General features: G+C 34.3%; 1 protein-coding gene across 14 annotated transcripts in view; it reads right to left on the minus strand.

Moving 5' to 3' along the window:
* The window catches only part of LOC104561577 (sodium channel protein type 2 subunit alpha), a 58,618-nt gene that overhangs the window by 38,062 nt on the left and 1,955 nt on the right, over nucleotides 1–18,601 (minus strand). For 2 of the 14 annotated variants that reach the window (XM_062004934.1, XM_062004925.1), the window contains exons 2-12: nucleotides 16,631–16,749; nucleotides 15,689–15,778; nucleotides 14,056–14,184; nucleotides 13,272–13,363; nucleotides 12,152–12,424; nucleotides 11,750–11,813; nucleotides 10,757–10,898; nucleotides 10,398–10,604; nucleotides 7,386–7,685; nucleotides 3,054–3,401; nucleotides 1,004–1,136 (exon numbers count right to left, since the gene is read on the minus strand). In XM_062004934.1, coding sequence (XP_061860918.1) covers nucleotides 1,004–1,136; nucleotides 3,054–3,401; nucleotides 7,386–7,685; nucleotides 10,398–10,604; nucleotides 10,757–10,898; nucleotides 11,750–11,813; nucleotides 12,152–12,424; nucleotides 13,272–13,363; nucleotides 14,056–14,184; nucleotides 15,689–15,778; nucleotides 16,631–16,749 — 1,897 coding nt within the window. Of the gene's footprint in view, nucleotides 1–1,003; nucleotides 1,137–3,002; nucleotides 3,402–7,385; nucleotides 7,686–9,950; nucleotides 9,955–10,397; nucleotides 10,605–10,756; nucleotides 10,899–11,749; nucleotides 11,814–12,151; nucleotides 12,425–13,271; nucleotides 13,364–13,459; nucleotides 13,552–14,055; nucleotides 14,185–15,688; nucleotides 15,779–16,630; nucleotides 16,750–18,601 lie in introns of all 14 variants that reach the window. The other 12 variants (XM_062004935.1, XM_062004926.1, XM_062004930.1 and 9 more) reach the window with 11 other exon arrangements.

Raw genomic sequence — 18,601 nt, forward strand, 5'->3', positions numbered from 1 at the left:
AAAATTCCAGTTATGTCCTCTGGAAGTTGTTTAAAATATGTAAAGAAATCATTCAAATAATCAGCTCATACTAGCATGAGATTTCTCTCACCTGTGTTTTGCCATCTTACACGGCAAAATTTCTTTGCCATCTCTCTCATGAGGAAAGGCTGAAAGACCTCGGGCTATTTAGCCTAGAGAAGACTGAGAAGGGACTTAATCACTGCTTACAAGTACCTAAAGCACAGGTGTCAAAGAGGATGGGGCCAGCCTTTGTTCTGTACTGCCAAGTGACAGGACAAGGAGTAACAGGCACAAGCTGGAACACAGAAGTTCCACTTCTCTGGAGATTTTCGAACCCATATGGATGTGCAACCTGATCCGAGTTAACCTGCTTTAGCAGGGGGTTGGACTAGATGATCTCTAGAGGTCTCTTCCAACCCTGACCATTTTGTGATTCTGCAGATCTGTGATTTTGAAGTAAAGTATCAAATTTATTTCAGCTCCTCTACAACTAGAGGTCAGTGAAATTATAAGAGTGAATTATCTCAAACATCTGTCTAAGGAGAGAAAAGTATCCAACTCTTTCCTATTACAGTAAGGAGAGCATAGACATTTAGTTTAGCTTAGTTGACTTGCTTACAGCAGATTTCTTAATTTTTTATATTAAAAGCTATGTGGTTCCATCATCAGTGGGGTGAGGTATCATTTTTACAGCTTCAGAAGATAGAAAGTTTCTGTATTAAGCACATAACAAGAGTTTGGGCTCTGACAATCCCCTAGATATGACTACATTGTCTGTTAGTCCACTCGAGTAAAATTTTGGTACGTGTCATGAAAAATAAATGACTAAGCATTGAGAATGTGTAAATGAATTTAGGAATACTCAAAAGCCTTTTGTATCTCATGTTCAGAGATTTCACATGTCCTGTTTTACATTTATATAGGAGCTTATGTAAATAATTGCTCTGTACAGGTAGGTAGCTGAAGTTCACTGAACTGCCAGGTAAAACGTATCAAATACCTTCCATTGTATTTGTAAGTATGCTGGCTATACTCATTGCTCTTTGTCTTGCAGCAGAATCTTCCAGCATTTCCATGGAAATTTGATAAGAACTCAGTCTTCTTTTTCTTATTTCTGTTTCCGTAGTGGTGCCCTGTAAATGAAATACTGATGAATTAAACCATTATTTTCAACAGCCAATTAACAATATTTACTGTGTAAGTATTATAGTGATATTCAAGATAAGCTTTGTGCGGCATACTCGACTTTTCTTACACACTGAGGGTTTCTGTTCCTGCAGGAATTTCTCCATTCTTTATTGAGGAACTCAGTGGGAATTTCATACATAATAAATCCAGGGATACAATGTCAAGACAATATAGGACCAAAGGTTGTTCTCATTTCAATGACCGAGTGAACACACTTTTTGCTAGGCATCTTTTTGCTAGTGATTATTATTATTCTTTCAAGAAAAAAATGATCAATGTTGAAACCTGTCACCTTAATTTCCAGCAGCTAGTCAAGCTAAAGTGCAAGTACAAAAAGAAGTGAATTATTCTTTAAGAAAGTAACTTTGATACAAGAAACATGAGTATAATTCCATTAATTAATTATCTCTCTAATACTATGTACTGCATTCTTAACCTGCTAAGTGTGGTTGGAAAATTTTATCTGAGAAAAAAAATTATATCTTATTTAATATTTCTTCTACCTAATTCTCACCCACTGAAATGCTCATACAGGGTTTGTGATATAATCTTGAATATGCAAGTCCTCTCTGTTTTTTTATGGTTTCTAATTATCTTTTTGAAGCAATAATGCCCAGTTCTGATTTAAATATTCCTAACGTTTCACTAGCCTATAGCATGTAGGTGTCCTTCCAGTTGCTTTGATTTTCTTCTGGAGCGTGACCTAGGAATCTAAACAGAGGAGTGAGATTAAAAAGTTTCTGCTATACCACTGATACTGTGATTCATGGAAAGCACTCACTCTTTTTCTCATTATTCTGTCCCTACCTAGAAAAAGAATAAAAAAGCCTGCAGAATTCATAAAGGATTTCAAGGCTATCTTAGTGTGAAGATGAAAAGCCATTTTTGAGCATTCACTAGTGCTATTTTTTTAGAGAAGACTCTTGAGTTAAATGGCTATATCTTGTTTCAAGTGAATGTGAAATTGAACCATACATTCATAACCTCTGAGGTAATCTGATTGAATTTCTGGTATGAAGACCTATATCATGATAGGAGACAAAATAAAAACGTGTAATAGTAGTAATAAAATTTCAAGACTTATTTATAATGAAAATATTTTTTAGGTTACATACAGTGCTATTACAGCAGCAAAAATATCATACTCGTATTAAAATACTATGTAAGAAAACTTGCTTTTCTGAAAGTCTAAATAACAGCTCACCTTAGAAGTCTGAAATTGAGACTGACATGTAATATAATTGCAAATGTACAGAAGAATTGGTTGTATTTTTCTCATGAAAGTTTTGAGAAAAATTTCTTCAGGATAAAGACAGTATGGAGTGTTTCTTCTAGCTATCATAGGACTAGTAACTGCATTCTGCTTAATGTTTCAGATGTTTTCCTATATGTATTTCCAAATTTTATTGTTATTAATATATCAAATGTCTCTCAAAAGGTGAAACTATATACAAATTGTCAAATTGAGTTTATGTTTTTATCTATGTGCAAATCCATAAATATCTTAATTATATGGATATTATAATATCCATATGGATATTATATGGATATATCAATATTATATGGATATTATAATATCCAAAATATATAATATTAATATATAATATCAATATTATATATATTAATATATTAATATATAATATTATAATATCCATATAGTATCATATAATATTATATTACATTATATTACTTTACTGAGGTTCAGACATAGGAGGTTGAGGACTTCTTTTCTGTTATTTAGAAACTATTGACAGTTATTTCTCACGTGTCTAAGAAATGCTAAGAAAAACAGAGGTGTGAGCAGTAAAAACAATTCCATGTCTGAACCAAATTATATCAAAGACTGGTTTACTTATAGTTACCTCTGGTATAAGCTGGCCAGTAGGTGAAGTTAGAGTTGAAGGTCCTCCAACCAAGGAAACTACACCATTACAATCCACAGTGCTGTGCATCTTGCCATTTACTGGAAGAGCTGGTATCATTCTAGATGACACACTTGCCTGACTAATGTTACTGTTGCGTCGTTCCCCGTGTCGATTTGGAACAAAAAGAGAATCTCTTCTGCTCTCATTGTCTTCAAGAGTGCTGTGCTCATCATCAGCAAAGTCATTTTCAGATCCTACATCCTTTGCTCTACCTCTGAAACTAAAAATGCTTGTTTTGCTGTTGCGCCTTGGTGAGAACAGGGAACCACGAATGCTCAGTAAAGACTGTAAAAGATTTAAAACAAACAAACAAAAACCCCAGAATTAGAACCGAATTTACAATTTCTTCACTTTTCAAAGAATAGTTACAGTGCTAGAGGAAGGATAGTCACTTTTTCGCTTCAATAGCATCAGTGTGTCTTTTAGGAGAGTAGGCTCATTAGGGGATCTGAAGTAGAAGGGCAAAATTCTTTTAAAGTTAATGTAGCAGGATGGAGGGAAAGTTGTGCAGAAGATGTAAGTAAGGCTGATGGTTTTAAGCAAAGAACACAGGCTGAATAGATATGGACCCATGACTGTGCTGGAGACAGTTCTCAACATCAGTATCAAGGTTTTGCACATATTGCACGTATTTGTCTTTTATTCTTTCTTCTACTAGAGGACAGGAGGTAAAAATGTTTTACTTTTCTCCCTTTCTTCACCCTCAGGATTCCTAGGGATAACAACTGATAATGCTCACCAATTGTTGTTTTCTATTCTATTTGCCAGAGCTAAAAGTATTCTTAAGTTTGGGATAAAATTTAGTTTAAGTTGATGTAAAGAAGTTGTCTGCCTTCTTCACAATAGGCTCGATAATGTGAGAACAACATACACAGTACTCTAAAGCTAGAGGACAGAGGCAACAGCTCAGAGTAACTCTGGAGGTACAGTGCGAATATGACTAATAGCACTCTTGGGTATAGCACTCTGGAGGCTATAGCACACTGCACACCTAAAAGAAGGTACCACCTGGCCATCAGGCAGCTCAAAGCAAGCATTCACCAAGGACACAGTTACCTAAAGATATCCTCTTACAAATGAGAAATATAAATCAGTGGCCTTTGGTAATTCATCTTTTAATTACAGTAGAAGCTGGTTAACGGAGTGTTCTTCTCCCTTGCTACATATTTTATTAACAGCATTCATGAATAAATAAAATGAGTACTAATTGTGGAAAAAAGAAACCTTGCATTAAGCTTTCTGCAATTCTGCATTAGTATAAATCTTTGCATCTTTGCACATTTTGTTTGGGATGATTCTCAGTTTTTCACTAGTCTTGCAGGTAGAAAGCACTCACAGGTAATAGGAGGGGTTTTTAACCCAGACTAGTTAAAGTGAAAGTTAAAACTGTGCTATAATACACAAGCCTATATTAAATCTGTGAAAATAAAATACTTTATACATATATCAATCTATATGTATATATCTGTATATATCTGTATATACATATCAACCCATATATATATATATCTGTATATACATATTCAGATTTATACATACACACACATAATACATGTGCTAAACTGGTACAATTGCCTGTTACAAAGGCTGGCAGGTGTTTACCATTATGAGATTTATTTTTCATGCTCTTACAGCTATACCAAATTTTAATAATTTGGGCTGAAATTTTCTATGCTGTCTGTCAGCCTCAGGCTGAGTTACTTGAACAGTATCCACCAAATGGTTTTCCTAACCCACTTATGTAAACTTGACTGGAGAAAAAGTGCTGTTTTGCTTATGCTGAAAGATAATTTTATCCAAAAAAAACCCCTCTAACTGCTATGAAGCATGACACTGAATTCTGACAAAGTGGTAAAATAATTACTGAATCCCTTGTGTGTTTCTTTGCAAATATATTGGGTAAACCTACAGTCCTTGAAAAAAATCTCTTGCTCACTAGACTCCATCTGAGTACTACTGCTACCCTTGTGTTTTTTTAAAGGTTTCCATGGCTGCTATGTTTTGTTTGTAATCCCATCTTTCCAGTATATGTTATCATGCTTTGAGCACAACTAAATAGATCAGTCCCCTCAGGGATTTGGGAGGAGTAATGCCTTCTCTGCAAATCCCTGCTGGACGGAAACAAAAAGATATTAGCCAAAATCTCTTCAATTCTAACACATGTAGAGGCAGAAGTGTATGTGCCTACATGCTTCTCGAATCTAAGGTCTGAAAGGAAAACTTTGCTTTTTTCGCAGGCTGCATCATTCAATTGCACATGGAATACTGTGTCAAAGGACAAAAACTCTATGGGCAGATTATCTCCCCTTACCATTCTACTGTGTTGTTTTATGCCCTAACACCTCGTTTCTCCAGAGAGCTAACAGAATGGATGAGAAGACAAAACAATTCTTCCTTTACCAGTTCTACTGCCCAGAATTCTTCCACTCTTGTGGCAGTTCAGTTTTATTTCGTTTATATACAGACCATGTATGCCCTAAAGCATTTTTACAACTGCAAAAACAATTACCAAGTCAGTCTTTAATTAATAAATTATCCTCAGGTAGCTTGGTGCAAGTCTCTCTGTATTTTAAAACTTGAAACTATTAGAAAAATTATTTCAGGTGATCACTTATTTCCTTCCTGCTGTGTAATCCACAACATCTCAAGATGAACTGTCTATTGTCTATTGCACCCTTTCTTTCCTTTCTTTCAAATTTAAGACATGTACATTATTTTTTCCCTTGATTTTAATGAATTTTAATTATTTATTCTGAAATATGAATTCACAGTTAATTTTAATATTATCAAAAGTAATTTTAAATGTCTTTCTTTTCCTAAGTTTCTTACGTTTCTTCGGAAATTTTGCAGTTCTTCATGATGACTGACAAAATGAAAGCTTTTTGAGTTTCAGAGAATTAACAAATTCCTGCAACAACGTTTTACTGTATGTTACTAGAGCTACAGAAAGTTTATTATCAATGGAATCCCTTTGTCTTGAGTGCTCCCTCCCTTAGTATAGGTGCTATAGATGTATTAAGTTTTCTTTCCCTACAACAACAACAATAAAATTAAAAATTAACACAATACGTTCCTTAATCAGTCTCTTCAACCACAAAACAATATAAAACACCATCACGGAATTTAGACCACATGGTGGAGAGGCTTATCATCAAGTAGTTAAAGCATGGGACTAGCAGTCAGAAATTCTTTTCTGCTCAGACTTTGTCAGTGACTCTTCCCTATTGGGCTCATGACATCTATGACGTACAGACATTGATCTTTATCTAAGTGAGGTAAGACTGTGCAGTCTAAGATGACATCTTGGACTGTAGCTCCTTTGTATCAGCCTAATTCAAAGCCCACTCAATTAATGAAAGATTTTTTGGAACAGTTTTGGCCCAAAAGTTACAGTACATTTTATTAGATGTTAAATACACTTTTATAATATTACTCAGAGGAGTTGAATAGATTTTTTAAATTATTTTTCTTACATTTTACTTATTTCTTATCCAGAAAACAACCTGGCCATTCTTCTTAATTATAATAAACATTACTTCACTTCCTTAAAAATACAATTGTGTATTTTTTCAGATCAGGCATCATCCCATATGCTTGAATAATTACTGAGGCTTTGTCCAAAACTAAGCATTCCTCGCTTCAGCAAATGTAGTACAGTGTGAAGTGTTTCTGCCACTATTTTCTTCTATGATTACAATGATTCTCCATCTTGCATAATGAATTTCTAATGAAAAAGAATAGAATGAATAAACTCTTATAAGCCCAAAAGATCCATGTATCGTTTGTCTTTACTGTGGACCACTGAAGCTATTTTCTCATTATCTACCATTTAAAGAAGCTAATTAAGGAAAACAATAGAAACTAATAGTAGCATGGAATTGCCTATGTGGAGTTTTTTTGACGATGTGGTCTGCTATATATCCCCTCATATTTTATAGTTTTTAAATGGATGTGGAACAGAAAATCTGTGGCTGATTAATGCAAATATATGAATACTATTCAAAGAGTTTGATTCTTTCTCTAATCTACCAGATACATCTTGAGAAATAATTTTTCAGAACTGTTTTAATTAAGTTTACAATTATTCTTGGTATGTACTTTTATCCTATTGCTAACAGAACGGCTGAATCTGTAATGCTGTTAACAGTATCACCACTATTTTTTCCTTCACTTTCCTTTTACATAACTTCCAATATGTCAGCTGCTGTGAAGTCAGTTAAAACCAATTTTTAGTAGACATACATGATTTAATAAAAAAGAATGCTGTACCTGGTGTGGAGATGTGAATCTTTTTTCATATGTCAGTTGACTTCCTTCTGCGGAGAAGCGGAAACTTTTCCTTCTGATACTGTCTTCTGACTCAGACTTGGGGAACTTATCAATATCTCCTTTGTCCTCTGCCTCAGACATTTCTTTCTGTCTTCTTTTCTTCCTTCTGTTTCTTCTTTCTTTAGCACTTTTTGAGCTCAACTTTGATGCTTCTGAAGAACTTTCCAAGAGTTCTCCTAATCCCCCAACACCACTGAAATCTCTTGATGCAACTGACGCGGCTGCTACTGCTGCTGTTGCCTGTCAAGTTAAAAAGCAAGGTGTTCTTAGTAGGCCAAAAATGAACAATTTTATAGGCTTTTATCAACTGTTTCTATTACCACTCCAATAGTACTTCTGGTTGTACACCCTTGAGTATAGAAATATACACAAACAATTTCAATTTAAGATAAACTATTGAGTTGTATAGCTTCTCATTGCTTAGAAGGTATGAGCTACATGAAGCATCAACTTCAGCAGAACAATAGTGTCACTATTCCTTGAAGACTTGCCGTAAAAGACACAGATCTAAAACTAAGCTAGTCAGAAAAGTATGAACATGGTGCTTATTCATATATTTCCAACCTGTTTCCCCATTTTCCCTCAAGAAAAGTCTCCCATGATGCTCTAATTCAGTTCATCCCTTCTCAATCCTTACAGAAAAAATTAATCCCTAGCATCGACCATATGAGTTAATGTGTCATAATCCAACTAAAAGTCTGATAACAAGGGCACTCCCCTTACTTTTCTTCTACCTTCATCGGCAACAGGCACACCCTCTAGACATGTCTTCAAGCCCTACCTTCCTCTTCCTATTTCCCCTGCCACATTTCCCACTGTAACAGCACTCTAGATCTTTGTTACAAAGGCACAAGTATTGCCTATTGTTGCTGCAGACAGAAGAAAGAAAAAGTTTAGGTTTCTTCTCTAATGGAAAGGGATGAGATGACTTACTGGAGCAAAGAGCCATCCCAAAACTCAGGACCCATACCTTCAAATACAGTAGTCAGCCTACCTGATTCAGTTCTTTAGGGAAATGAGTTCATTTAGGTATCAAATAAAAGAATAATTGAGAGTGTGTTCAGTACTGTTCCCAGAAAGAACTGTCTGGAAGTTTGCTATCAAATTCTGCAGTAGAACATATGAGCTTATTAAAAAGTGTAGCGAGGCAAGAGACAAGGGTTATATAACAAAGATGACTAGAAATTATCTGGCAAATTGTATTATACTGAATGCCAAGTATTTCAGAAATTATGAGAGATCTCTCTACAGCAGGAAAGGATAGTTTGAAACTTTACAGTATAACTTAATGGCTTTCTGCACCACAATATATAACCCATGCTATAAAGTTGACTTGATACAGACTTCTGCTATTAAAAGAGTATTAAAAGAATTCTGAAGTTTATCAGTTACAAAAGTTGATGCTCAAAATGTTATTGTTCTGGTTTCAGAATATTGTCCTTCAAATGCTCTTAACAAAGGCAGCAGAAACTGTCTGCTTCATAATACTGATGCCAAAGGTCAAACATTGAGCAATCCAAAGAGTGCTGTGATGACTTAGACTGGTGGATGGGTCCCACACTCATTTCCATCTCAGCAACCCATTCAGCAGCTCAGTGATCCACCTTGTAATGCATATTTGCTGCTAATATTTTCACCTATAAAGGGGATCTTGCCTGTAATACTGGATTTTCTTATCATGAATTGAGTGGGCACTCATTTTAGAAAATAACAACATTACAAGGTCTTTATCCAATCTTTCTTGTACTCTGTTTCACACAGATCTATTCTTCTTCCTCGTTCTGGATCGGTTTCATCACTATTGCTGCTCTCAAACACACAGTCATCTAGATGAGCCTCCTGATATCTTTTGATATAATGTGATCCACTGCATTTCATGGATGAAAAGATGAGATTAAAAAAAAAAAAAGATGTATTTTCTGGTATTTAATTTTTTAAATTTGAATTTTGCTGTGTTATGCTTTCTCTTTAGTGTTTTGGAAATTATAGGATATAATGACTAAAATAGAGATATGCTAATTAAATGTCAAGGATCACACATAAAGCTTTCATTTCAAGAAAAAGATGGGGAGTTTCACTTTCTATTGGCACTTCACAGAATCATTCTACCTCAGTGAAAATAGCTGTGAAATACTACCAAAACCAGAGTTTCATAGAAGATTCTAATTTGCTAGCATTTTATAAACATTATCCTGTTGGAAATCGCTACATGCCAGATGAAAAGCAATAGAAAAACAGTTCAGAAATTAGACAGATGTCTGACTCGCAAAGCTGAATTCCTGCATGCATTTCAGTTTCAGATAGGAAAACTTCACATGAGACTATCTATTAAAATATTTTTCTAATAAAACTTGAAATAATTTTCTTCACTTTTCAAAGAAAAAAATAAAGACTTCTTTGAAAGAGTTCTGAAATAATACTTCTGTTACAAATATTGCTACTCTCTTCTAAATACAGACTTCTGATTGACTTCAGCATGCTCCAATTAGGGATATGCTTAAATACCTTGCTGTCACTGATTACAATATTACTCTCTATTTTCTGAATATTGAGGAAGAGCAATTAAGTACAGCAAGCCTGGCATTTCTCACTCATATCATAAATAAAAGTAACATCACTACACTTTTTCCATGCTATTCATAAACGTGTAACAGAAAAGAATCATGAACTATGACTACTTGAAGTCAGATTTCTAGGACACTCATCACATATATTTCACTTGTACAGTCTTTTGGGGAACTTAGTAGCATTCTTTGCTGTACCATTAGCTTGTTCTTTTGCTATTTGGTTAGGTTGTGATTTTAACTGGCTATTTCCACTTTTATAACTTGCGTGGTAAACAAGACTTTTTTCTGTAATTCATTGTACCATTTCTACGTATTCTAATTAAAAAAAAATCTTATCTTTTCCTTAAGAATAAAGATGTTCAGAAAGCACAATTTCCATCATTACCTGAGCTTCTTCTTGTTGCTTCTTCAGTTGTTCTAGCATCTGCTGAAATTCTGCCTCTTTCTGCTCTGCTTCTTCCATGGTTGCTTGATTCTGTTCTTCGTAGGCCATGGCAACCACAGCCAGGATCAAGTTGATAAGGTAGAAAGAGCCAAGAAAAATCACCAGAACAAAAAATATCATATATGTTTTTCCAGCAGCACGTAGTGTCTAGGGATTAGAAAGCACATCTATATATTATTCCAGCACTTTTCTTTGTCACTGCAACAGCATTATGTTTTCAGCTCATGTACAAATAAGCCTATTTATATAATTTTGTGTGCCATCTACAGTTTGCTTCTTATGTCATAAAAATTTCTTACCAACTGATACAGGTTTTCCCAGAAGTCCTGAGTCATTAGACGAAAGAGTGACAAAAAAGCCCAACTGAAGGTGTCAAAACTCGTGTAACCATAGTTGGGATTTCTACCAGCTTTTACACATATATATCCCTCTGGACACTGCCTATATAAAAAAAAAGCAGCAGAAAGTTCTTAGTCATAACTTTTACTCCTTCTAAAATGTGTTTATTATCTTTCAGCACAATATTCATTCTTTTTCCACAGGAAATACATGAATTACAAAGAAGCTCAGAAAAAAAAATTCTATGAAATAAACTAATAAGGGAGTGAATGGAAGATGTCCTTTAATCTATTAACTGTTTGAAATGACCTAAATATCTAATTTCTCCTCAGTCTCATTTTGAAAACAGAATTCCAAATGAATAATTTCCTGACAGATGTTGTTAAGATTATAGACAGATTAAACAATATTATTAGCTAAATCCAATTGTACTGTTAGAGATTTCCCACATAATGCTGAGGTTTTTTTTTTAATAAGCTTCTTCACTGTTGCCAGTTTGACATCAGAGTTCAACTAAAAATTCGAAGCTCATAATTGAGCAAATGTATATGGCAGAATTTGCCAGTAAGGAAAAAGAGTTAGGCTTGGGAAAAAAGACTGTCTTGAACTATGAAATCACTACTGTGGTTTCTTAATATTTTACATACTCTCTGAATTCAACCTTTGCTTTCACAATACCTTCTTCAATCCTTACATCTCCAAAAAGACTTTACAAGAGCTCAGATTATATCATTAACACCAACACTATTATTCAATCAAGCAGGAAGAAAATCTGTTAATCAGTATTTTGTCTACACAGAGAGTAAAATATTTTTATTTCGGTAAGAAATCATTATTTAGCAGCAAAACTCTGCTCTGTAACTGCTAAATATGGAGTTGAAACTGCTACAGATCAGTTTCATGTTATTGCTTTTTCTACAGAATATAACAGAGGATTTTTGAAAAGGTCTTACCCCGCATCAGAGCTATTACCACAAAGTAGGGCATCTCTTTGTCCTTCCAAAATGTAAAAGTGAGCTGTGTAGAAAGCATTAGAAATATACATGAAAAAAATAAAATTAACCTGAAAGTATTACAAAGTAAAATAAAAACAAACTTTACTAAAATTAAAGTAGCTGGCTGCTGCTCACTCTGTAGTTTGTTTAGGAATCCTTCTGGTTATTGTACTTGTTTATTGTATACATTTGATCCCTGTCAGTCAGTGACTGCAAGCAGATATGGCAGAAATATAAAGCATTCAACGTTCTTTGATCACAAATACTATAGCCACAAATAGCTATACTATAGATATATAAACTACAGCTACATACTATAGCCATAAATATATTAAGAAGAGTTATATCAGACATTCTTACTTTCATCCTCAATGTAATCCTTCCAGTTAAATGTGCTCACTGTCATATTAACAAATGTACCATTTTCATCTATTGTGCTGTTAAAGTAGGAAATAACATTTATTTCAAAAGTAGAGTTGTCTGGAGGCCACTGCAGGCATTTATTCCTCAAGTTGCCCATGAACAGCTGCAGCCCTATTAGTGCAAATACACTCAGACAAAACACAGTCAGGATCATTACATCTGAGAGCTTCTTCACAGACTGAATTAGGGCTCCTACAATAGTCTTTAGGCCTGCAAAAAGAAAAGATCCATAGATTTATCGAATAGTATCTTTGCTCTTCCTTTATAATAAAGATGTCATGCAGATACTTAAAAAGAAAGTATTTTTTATTTTTTTAAAAAGTAAAGCTTCATGAGCAGCCTCACAGCTTGTGAAGATGAATGAAAGAAAAAGATTATTTTTTATGAATATGCAATGTACATATATTCCAATAAACTGAATACATGATATTATTCTCAAGCAGGAAATTTTATCAATCATGCTTTCCTGTTATAGATTTTATTTCTTAATTTCTTTTTTTTTTCTGCATTTACTATTCCACCAATAATTCAGTTTCCAGTTAATATTAAAATATGACTTCACAACAGTATGAAGGTAGAATAAGATAGAATTGCAAGTAGTTTTGAGGAAAAAGATCAGTTGCACTAAATTTTCCTCTGCAATATATATCTCTCTTTTGTTTGATTTTTTGTTGCTACTTGGTTGTCTTCAAGACTAATACCAATTTTAAGTGGTAAAATAAAAGTCCAAAAACAAGAAAACCGTAGTGCTAAAGCTTTTTCAATGTAAAAGAGACAATTAGTTGCAATAAAATGCAGAAAACCAAAGCAAAATAACTCATAGGCCTCATATTTTATGTTTCATGCAAGAATCTGTTAAACTCAAAGGCTGATTTTGCAAAATAAAAGAAGCTTATTCTGAAAAGGCAAAGTATCACAATCCAGGCTCATGATCCATGCCTTTTTTTTCTTTTCTTGTTGGCAACACGAGCAGCAAACAGAAAGACTTATGCTCAAAAGAAGTGAATTCAACTTCAATGGAACGAAAGTCAGCCTCGGTGTTTAACCTCGCTCTCACCTGGAATGACTGATATTGTTTTCAAAGCTCGGAGAACTCTGAATGTTCTCAACGCTGAGACATTGCCCAGGTCCACAAACTCTGTCACATATCTGTAATAGGGGAGTTCACACACAAACACAATGACAGCACACAAATAACAGTTGGAGTTACGAGGGACCTAACACCTTACACCAACTACTTCTTACCTGGGATTACAGAAATAGTTTTCAAAGCTCTCAATACTCTGAAAGTTCGAAGAGCTGAAACATTGCCTAGGTTTACAAATTCTGTTACATACCTGTAGGATTAAATCACAGTTATTCAGAATTGAGGCAGAGCTTATAATTATGTGGGTCTTCAAAACCTCTGTGGCAATATTAGCAATCACACTTCAGAATTTACCTCTCTCTTCAGTGCACCTCACTTTTATAATTATTTATTTTCACAAATTTTGCTTAAATTTCATTGAAGTGAAACTCAGGGATTTGTATTTGAACAGCTAATTAAACTGATTAGTTTGTAATAGGACAGTGACATGAAGTCAAAGGGATGGCTTCCATTCTAGTGAGCAGAAAAATGTAGGACATGAAATTAGTGTCCTTCAGCAATAATTACACTAGTGGATGACACTCCGTGCTGGCTGCTGCCGTATTTTACTTTGATTTTAAGTACAATGTGTGATACATTGTCTAAACTTTACAGGCTACAGAAATTAAATACTTTATAATCAATATATTCATTATAAAAATATGTTTCACTAATTTCATGCCCTAAAAGCTTAAAGAGTTATTGAATCACTTACGCCATTAAAATGACACTGAAGTCAAGCCAGTTCCATGGGTCTCGCAGAAAAGTAAAACCTTCTAAGCAGAAGCCCCTTGCAAGAATTTTGATAAGTGATTCAAAGGTGTAAATTCCAGTGAAAGTGTACCTGAAAAGCATCAGAGCAGGAATAACGGATATTTGCACATATATGCTTATAGACAGTGCCATTTTTTATCCAAGACAACTTGCAAGAAAAGGAAAAAAATAAGTGAAAGCAGGAAATCATTAACCTAACTTGTCCCAAACACTTAAGAATGTAATCGTTGTTCAGTAGATTAAATTTGAACCTGACAAATGTATAGTATTCATTTTCTAAACAGTTGATTTAATATGTTTTTGTACTTGCAAATAATTTCAGATTGTAGCATTTATAGGTATATTCCAGACTTTGACATTCATATGCACATTCCCTGTTGCTCAGGTCTGCCTATTTGCTTGCATTCACAAGTCATTAGATATCTACATGTTAGAAAAAATGAAGATTTTTTTTCTTTAATGTCAAAATCAGAGAGTTTTGTGAAAATTTGTTCTAGATAATAAATATACTCATGCTTATAATACAGGTTTATTTCACAAATAATCATAAAATATAAGAAAGCATGATCAGACTGCTATTCTTGAATACGTGGACATGATTACCCATTTACCTGGTGTGGGAACAACCACTCATTTAAAAACAGAATAATCAGTTATAACTAGTGTAATGCGGGGACTTCCCAAGACCCATATGGGTCTGCACAGACCTACAGAATAAAGGAAATCTACCTACAGAGCCTACTAGTCTCTTTTCAGACTCTTAGCAACCCTGGGAAGCCACAGTCACTTTTGAGCATACTGGGAACAGGTGACTAGTGCAGTTTCTAAACATAGCATTCAGAGTAAGATTCTTTAATGCAGTGAAATAAACAAATAGAAATCAATAATGGCTGTTGAAGAGCAGGAGGGCATAAAAGAAACCACAAGTGGTTAGAACCAGGTTTTTCATGAGCAGTAGTATTTCAAAGAAAAATGTTAACATTTCAAAGGAAAATGTGTTTGTATTTTGTTAGAGAAGAAACATGCACCTACAGTCACAAAGAAGAAAGAACAACAGAGATATTTTGTGATTTCCTTACTTCTATCAGCTTTGTTACTCTTTCATAGGTAAATTCCTTTCCATAGTCACTTGAGTTTACTATCATTTGCATGTTGTGTGTGCTTGCTGTGGTTAACACTTGTGAGTTCACATCAATAAGTCATGATCAATGTCCCACTGTGCTAAGATCGTGGACACTCAAGCAATATATGGCTGGCGTCAGCTGTGACTTAGAATCACTTCACATGCACATTTGAAATTCTGGAGCCCCTTTCCCAATTTACACCTCAGAACACCCAATGACTTCACAATATAAGTTCAGCTATTACTCAGACATAATTTTGAAGAACAAGGCAATATTCTTATACCAGTTCAATTATTCAGGAGGAAAACAGAAACATGATGATCTCATGGAATCTGATTATTCATGACTGGAAAATCCCACTCCAACATGCAACTTTCCATAAATGCATCTTGTCTGGAGTCACACAAAAAGAAAGACATGAAAATAAAGATGTAAAAGCATTTAACTTACTCTACATTCTTTGTCCAGTCTGGAGGGTTACTCATGGTCATGAATACACAGTTGGTCAAAATAGTGCACATGATAAGCATGCTGAATAATGTAGACTATAGTCAAGGCATGTAAGTAAAAAATCAGAACAGTTTTATAACAGCAAAATAATTAAAAATATTTAGTATATAAAAAAATGTACAAATTACGTGACATTCCAAACAAAATCTGAAAATACAGCTTTATTTATTCTAAATGGTATGCCATCTGGCATGTTATGGTACACTTACTGTAAAACAATGCATTACTAATATACTTATGGCAGTTACAGGATTTAAATGAAACTTAAACACATGTTTAAGTCTGTAAAAATAGGAAATGAGTACCCAACCACAATTACTCATTGAAGTCGATGGGATCATTCTAAAAGATCTTTAGGCAGAGGTTGGTTGTTTACCAACCCAAGTTCCCAAGTTCCTCTTTGGACATGATTGAAATCTATTTGAAAATATTCTCCTTTACTCTGACCTGGATCTTTTATAGGACACCTACCCCAATGCAGAAAACACAATGCTCAAAAAGTATGCCTGAAAAAGCAGCTATTTACTCATGTTCTTTTGTCCTTGCTAAGTGAGTCTGGTTCATGAATAGTACTACTAGTCTTAGTAAAAGCATGACCTTAGATATGTTCAAGTGCAATGGTTTGTTACTAATCTGGCCTTAGCTGCAGGGCTTAGTATGGGATCAGGTCTCCTTTTGTATATAGAACCCGATATTTAAACTCTAGCAGCTTTACTGCAATTCACACGTGATATTGCTGCTTTTTAAGTGTGATCAGAGTACGTTTAATTATCATAGTACACAAATTGGACATATTTTGTATATTCCTATTAAAAGTATTATTTCAGTAATTAAATAGTTTTAAATTGCAACCCTTGTATCAACATTAAGAAAAAAGGATATGAATGTACCAAAATCTTGATAGCAATTTTTCTGATGGGATTAAAAGGAGTTAAAATGTACAAGGCAGATGTGGCACTGAATCGGAAAATTGCCTTTCCCTTATTCAATACTATGAAAGTCTGCAAAAAAGAAACACAAAATTAAAATACAATGTTAAATACATAAATGTCTTTAACTCCTTCTAAAGGATTCCATTATCCACCTGTGAGGTTCAAGTTTCCAATCTACTGTCTACCTGGGGTAGGAAAATAACTGATTTCTACAAATACAGTGGAATAAGCCTTCTGCAGCCAATTCTCCAATTTGCTACATTTCCCAGCATGCAGACTGAATTCTGATGATATTAAAATTGGAGGTGGAACTTATCAGCATCAATGTCACTTTATCAATAATTACAAAATGCAGCATTTCAGCACTAAAATATTTTCCTTGTTACTTCTAACAAAGTCTTTTATTAAAGTCAGAGTTTCAAATTCATCAAATACATTCTACCTTATGAGCAACCATAAACAAAACCAAACCAGCAAAAGGGCAAATCTAAACACCAGTTTGTATTTGGAACAAATAGTCAACAGAATTATATACACATATATATGGTGACAGGGACAAACATCTGTCACAAAATAATTAAACCTAATTTAAAATGAATTTTGCTTTCATTTTAGATTTTTAAATGCTACCAATATTGATTCTACGTATCTTCTAAAAATGTATCTGTGAAAAAATAAAAGAGATTAATAAACTGATAGCTGACATCATTCTGAGTAGTCTGAAATAAACATACGCCAGAATGTGGCACCCTGTAACAATTTTTTCTTAAAAAACCCTGCTGTTTTCATTTACTGACAATATGCTTTTATTTCTCCTACATGTGAGAACCAAATTTAGGTAATTATCATCTTAAAATTTGACCTGATAAGCCTTCAGTTCAAGTTCATTTCATTCTGTTCCTATTGGCAGTCATCGCCTAAGTGTTTTCATTTTTATTCCCAGTTTATTTATGTGTAAGGTTTACTTGCATCTTTGGTGCTGTTTGAAATTTCTTCAGGACATGACTGTGCTTCATTCCTTTTGCTCTTTGTAGATGATAATGGCCCTGCTTTGTGTTACCATAATAGAGTCTCAGCAGAGCCATATAGTATCACTACTCTCCATGTTGATTTCTATTCTCTGTAAAAACTTGGCTGAGACCAGAAAAATGCTGCCCTCTCTGTGGCCTTTACTGCTTATCTGGTCTATCATCTCTGAGAGAGAAAGCAAACCTCTCTAAAGTGAGAAAGAAAACAGGTAAAGAGGTGTTGCCGGTACCTGTTGATAGAATATCAATTGTAGCATTCAGGATGACAGAGAATGGACTCATGCTCATTGGCATTTCATTCTGCCCTACGGTCCTTTGCCAGCTAGAAATCCAAGAAAGATGTTACCTGTCCCAAGCTGACAGCTTCAGCAGAGCCTGAAGATGGACTACAACTCGTATAATTTTCTCTCCATTGACCAACTCAATGATTAAGAGCAGTTTCTGCTACAGACTGGAGGAGGGATGGCCAATTCTAGTTTATCTTTTAGGACATCCATTTGTTTTCTGTCAAGCACATTAGGCTCATATATAACATAAATTCAGATGTCAACTGTCACAAAAGATTCTGCAGTTTGCTAATTACTCTCATAGACTAACAAGTCCATCAGCAGTCTGAGTTTCAGACTTACTGTTCCAAACAATCTGACTTCTTCTGAGCATGGGAGGTTAGAAAGTCTATTTCAATACTTGTCATGTTTCCTGATACTTCATTTGTTTAAGTCTTGTTTAGAAAACCATTCCTGAACTAATTTATGCATCTTTATTCCTATTTTTTTTTTTCAGCAAGAAAAGGGCTTAGTACAAACAATTACACTATAAGTAAGAATCTGCATGGAGCTGTTGTTATAACTAAAACAACATAAATGAAAATGACCTTTGACAACACTCTGAGC

This window comes from Colius striatus, chromosome 11 (genome assembly GCF_028858725.1).
Source record: "Colius striatus isolate bColStr4 chromosome 11, bColStr4.1.hap1, whole genome shotgun sequence".
NCBI lineage: Eukaryota > Metazoa > Chordata > Aves > Coliiformes > Coliidae > Colius > Colius striatus.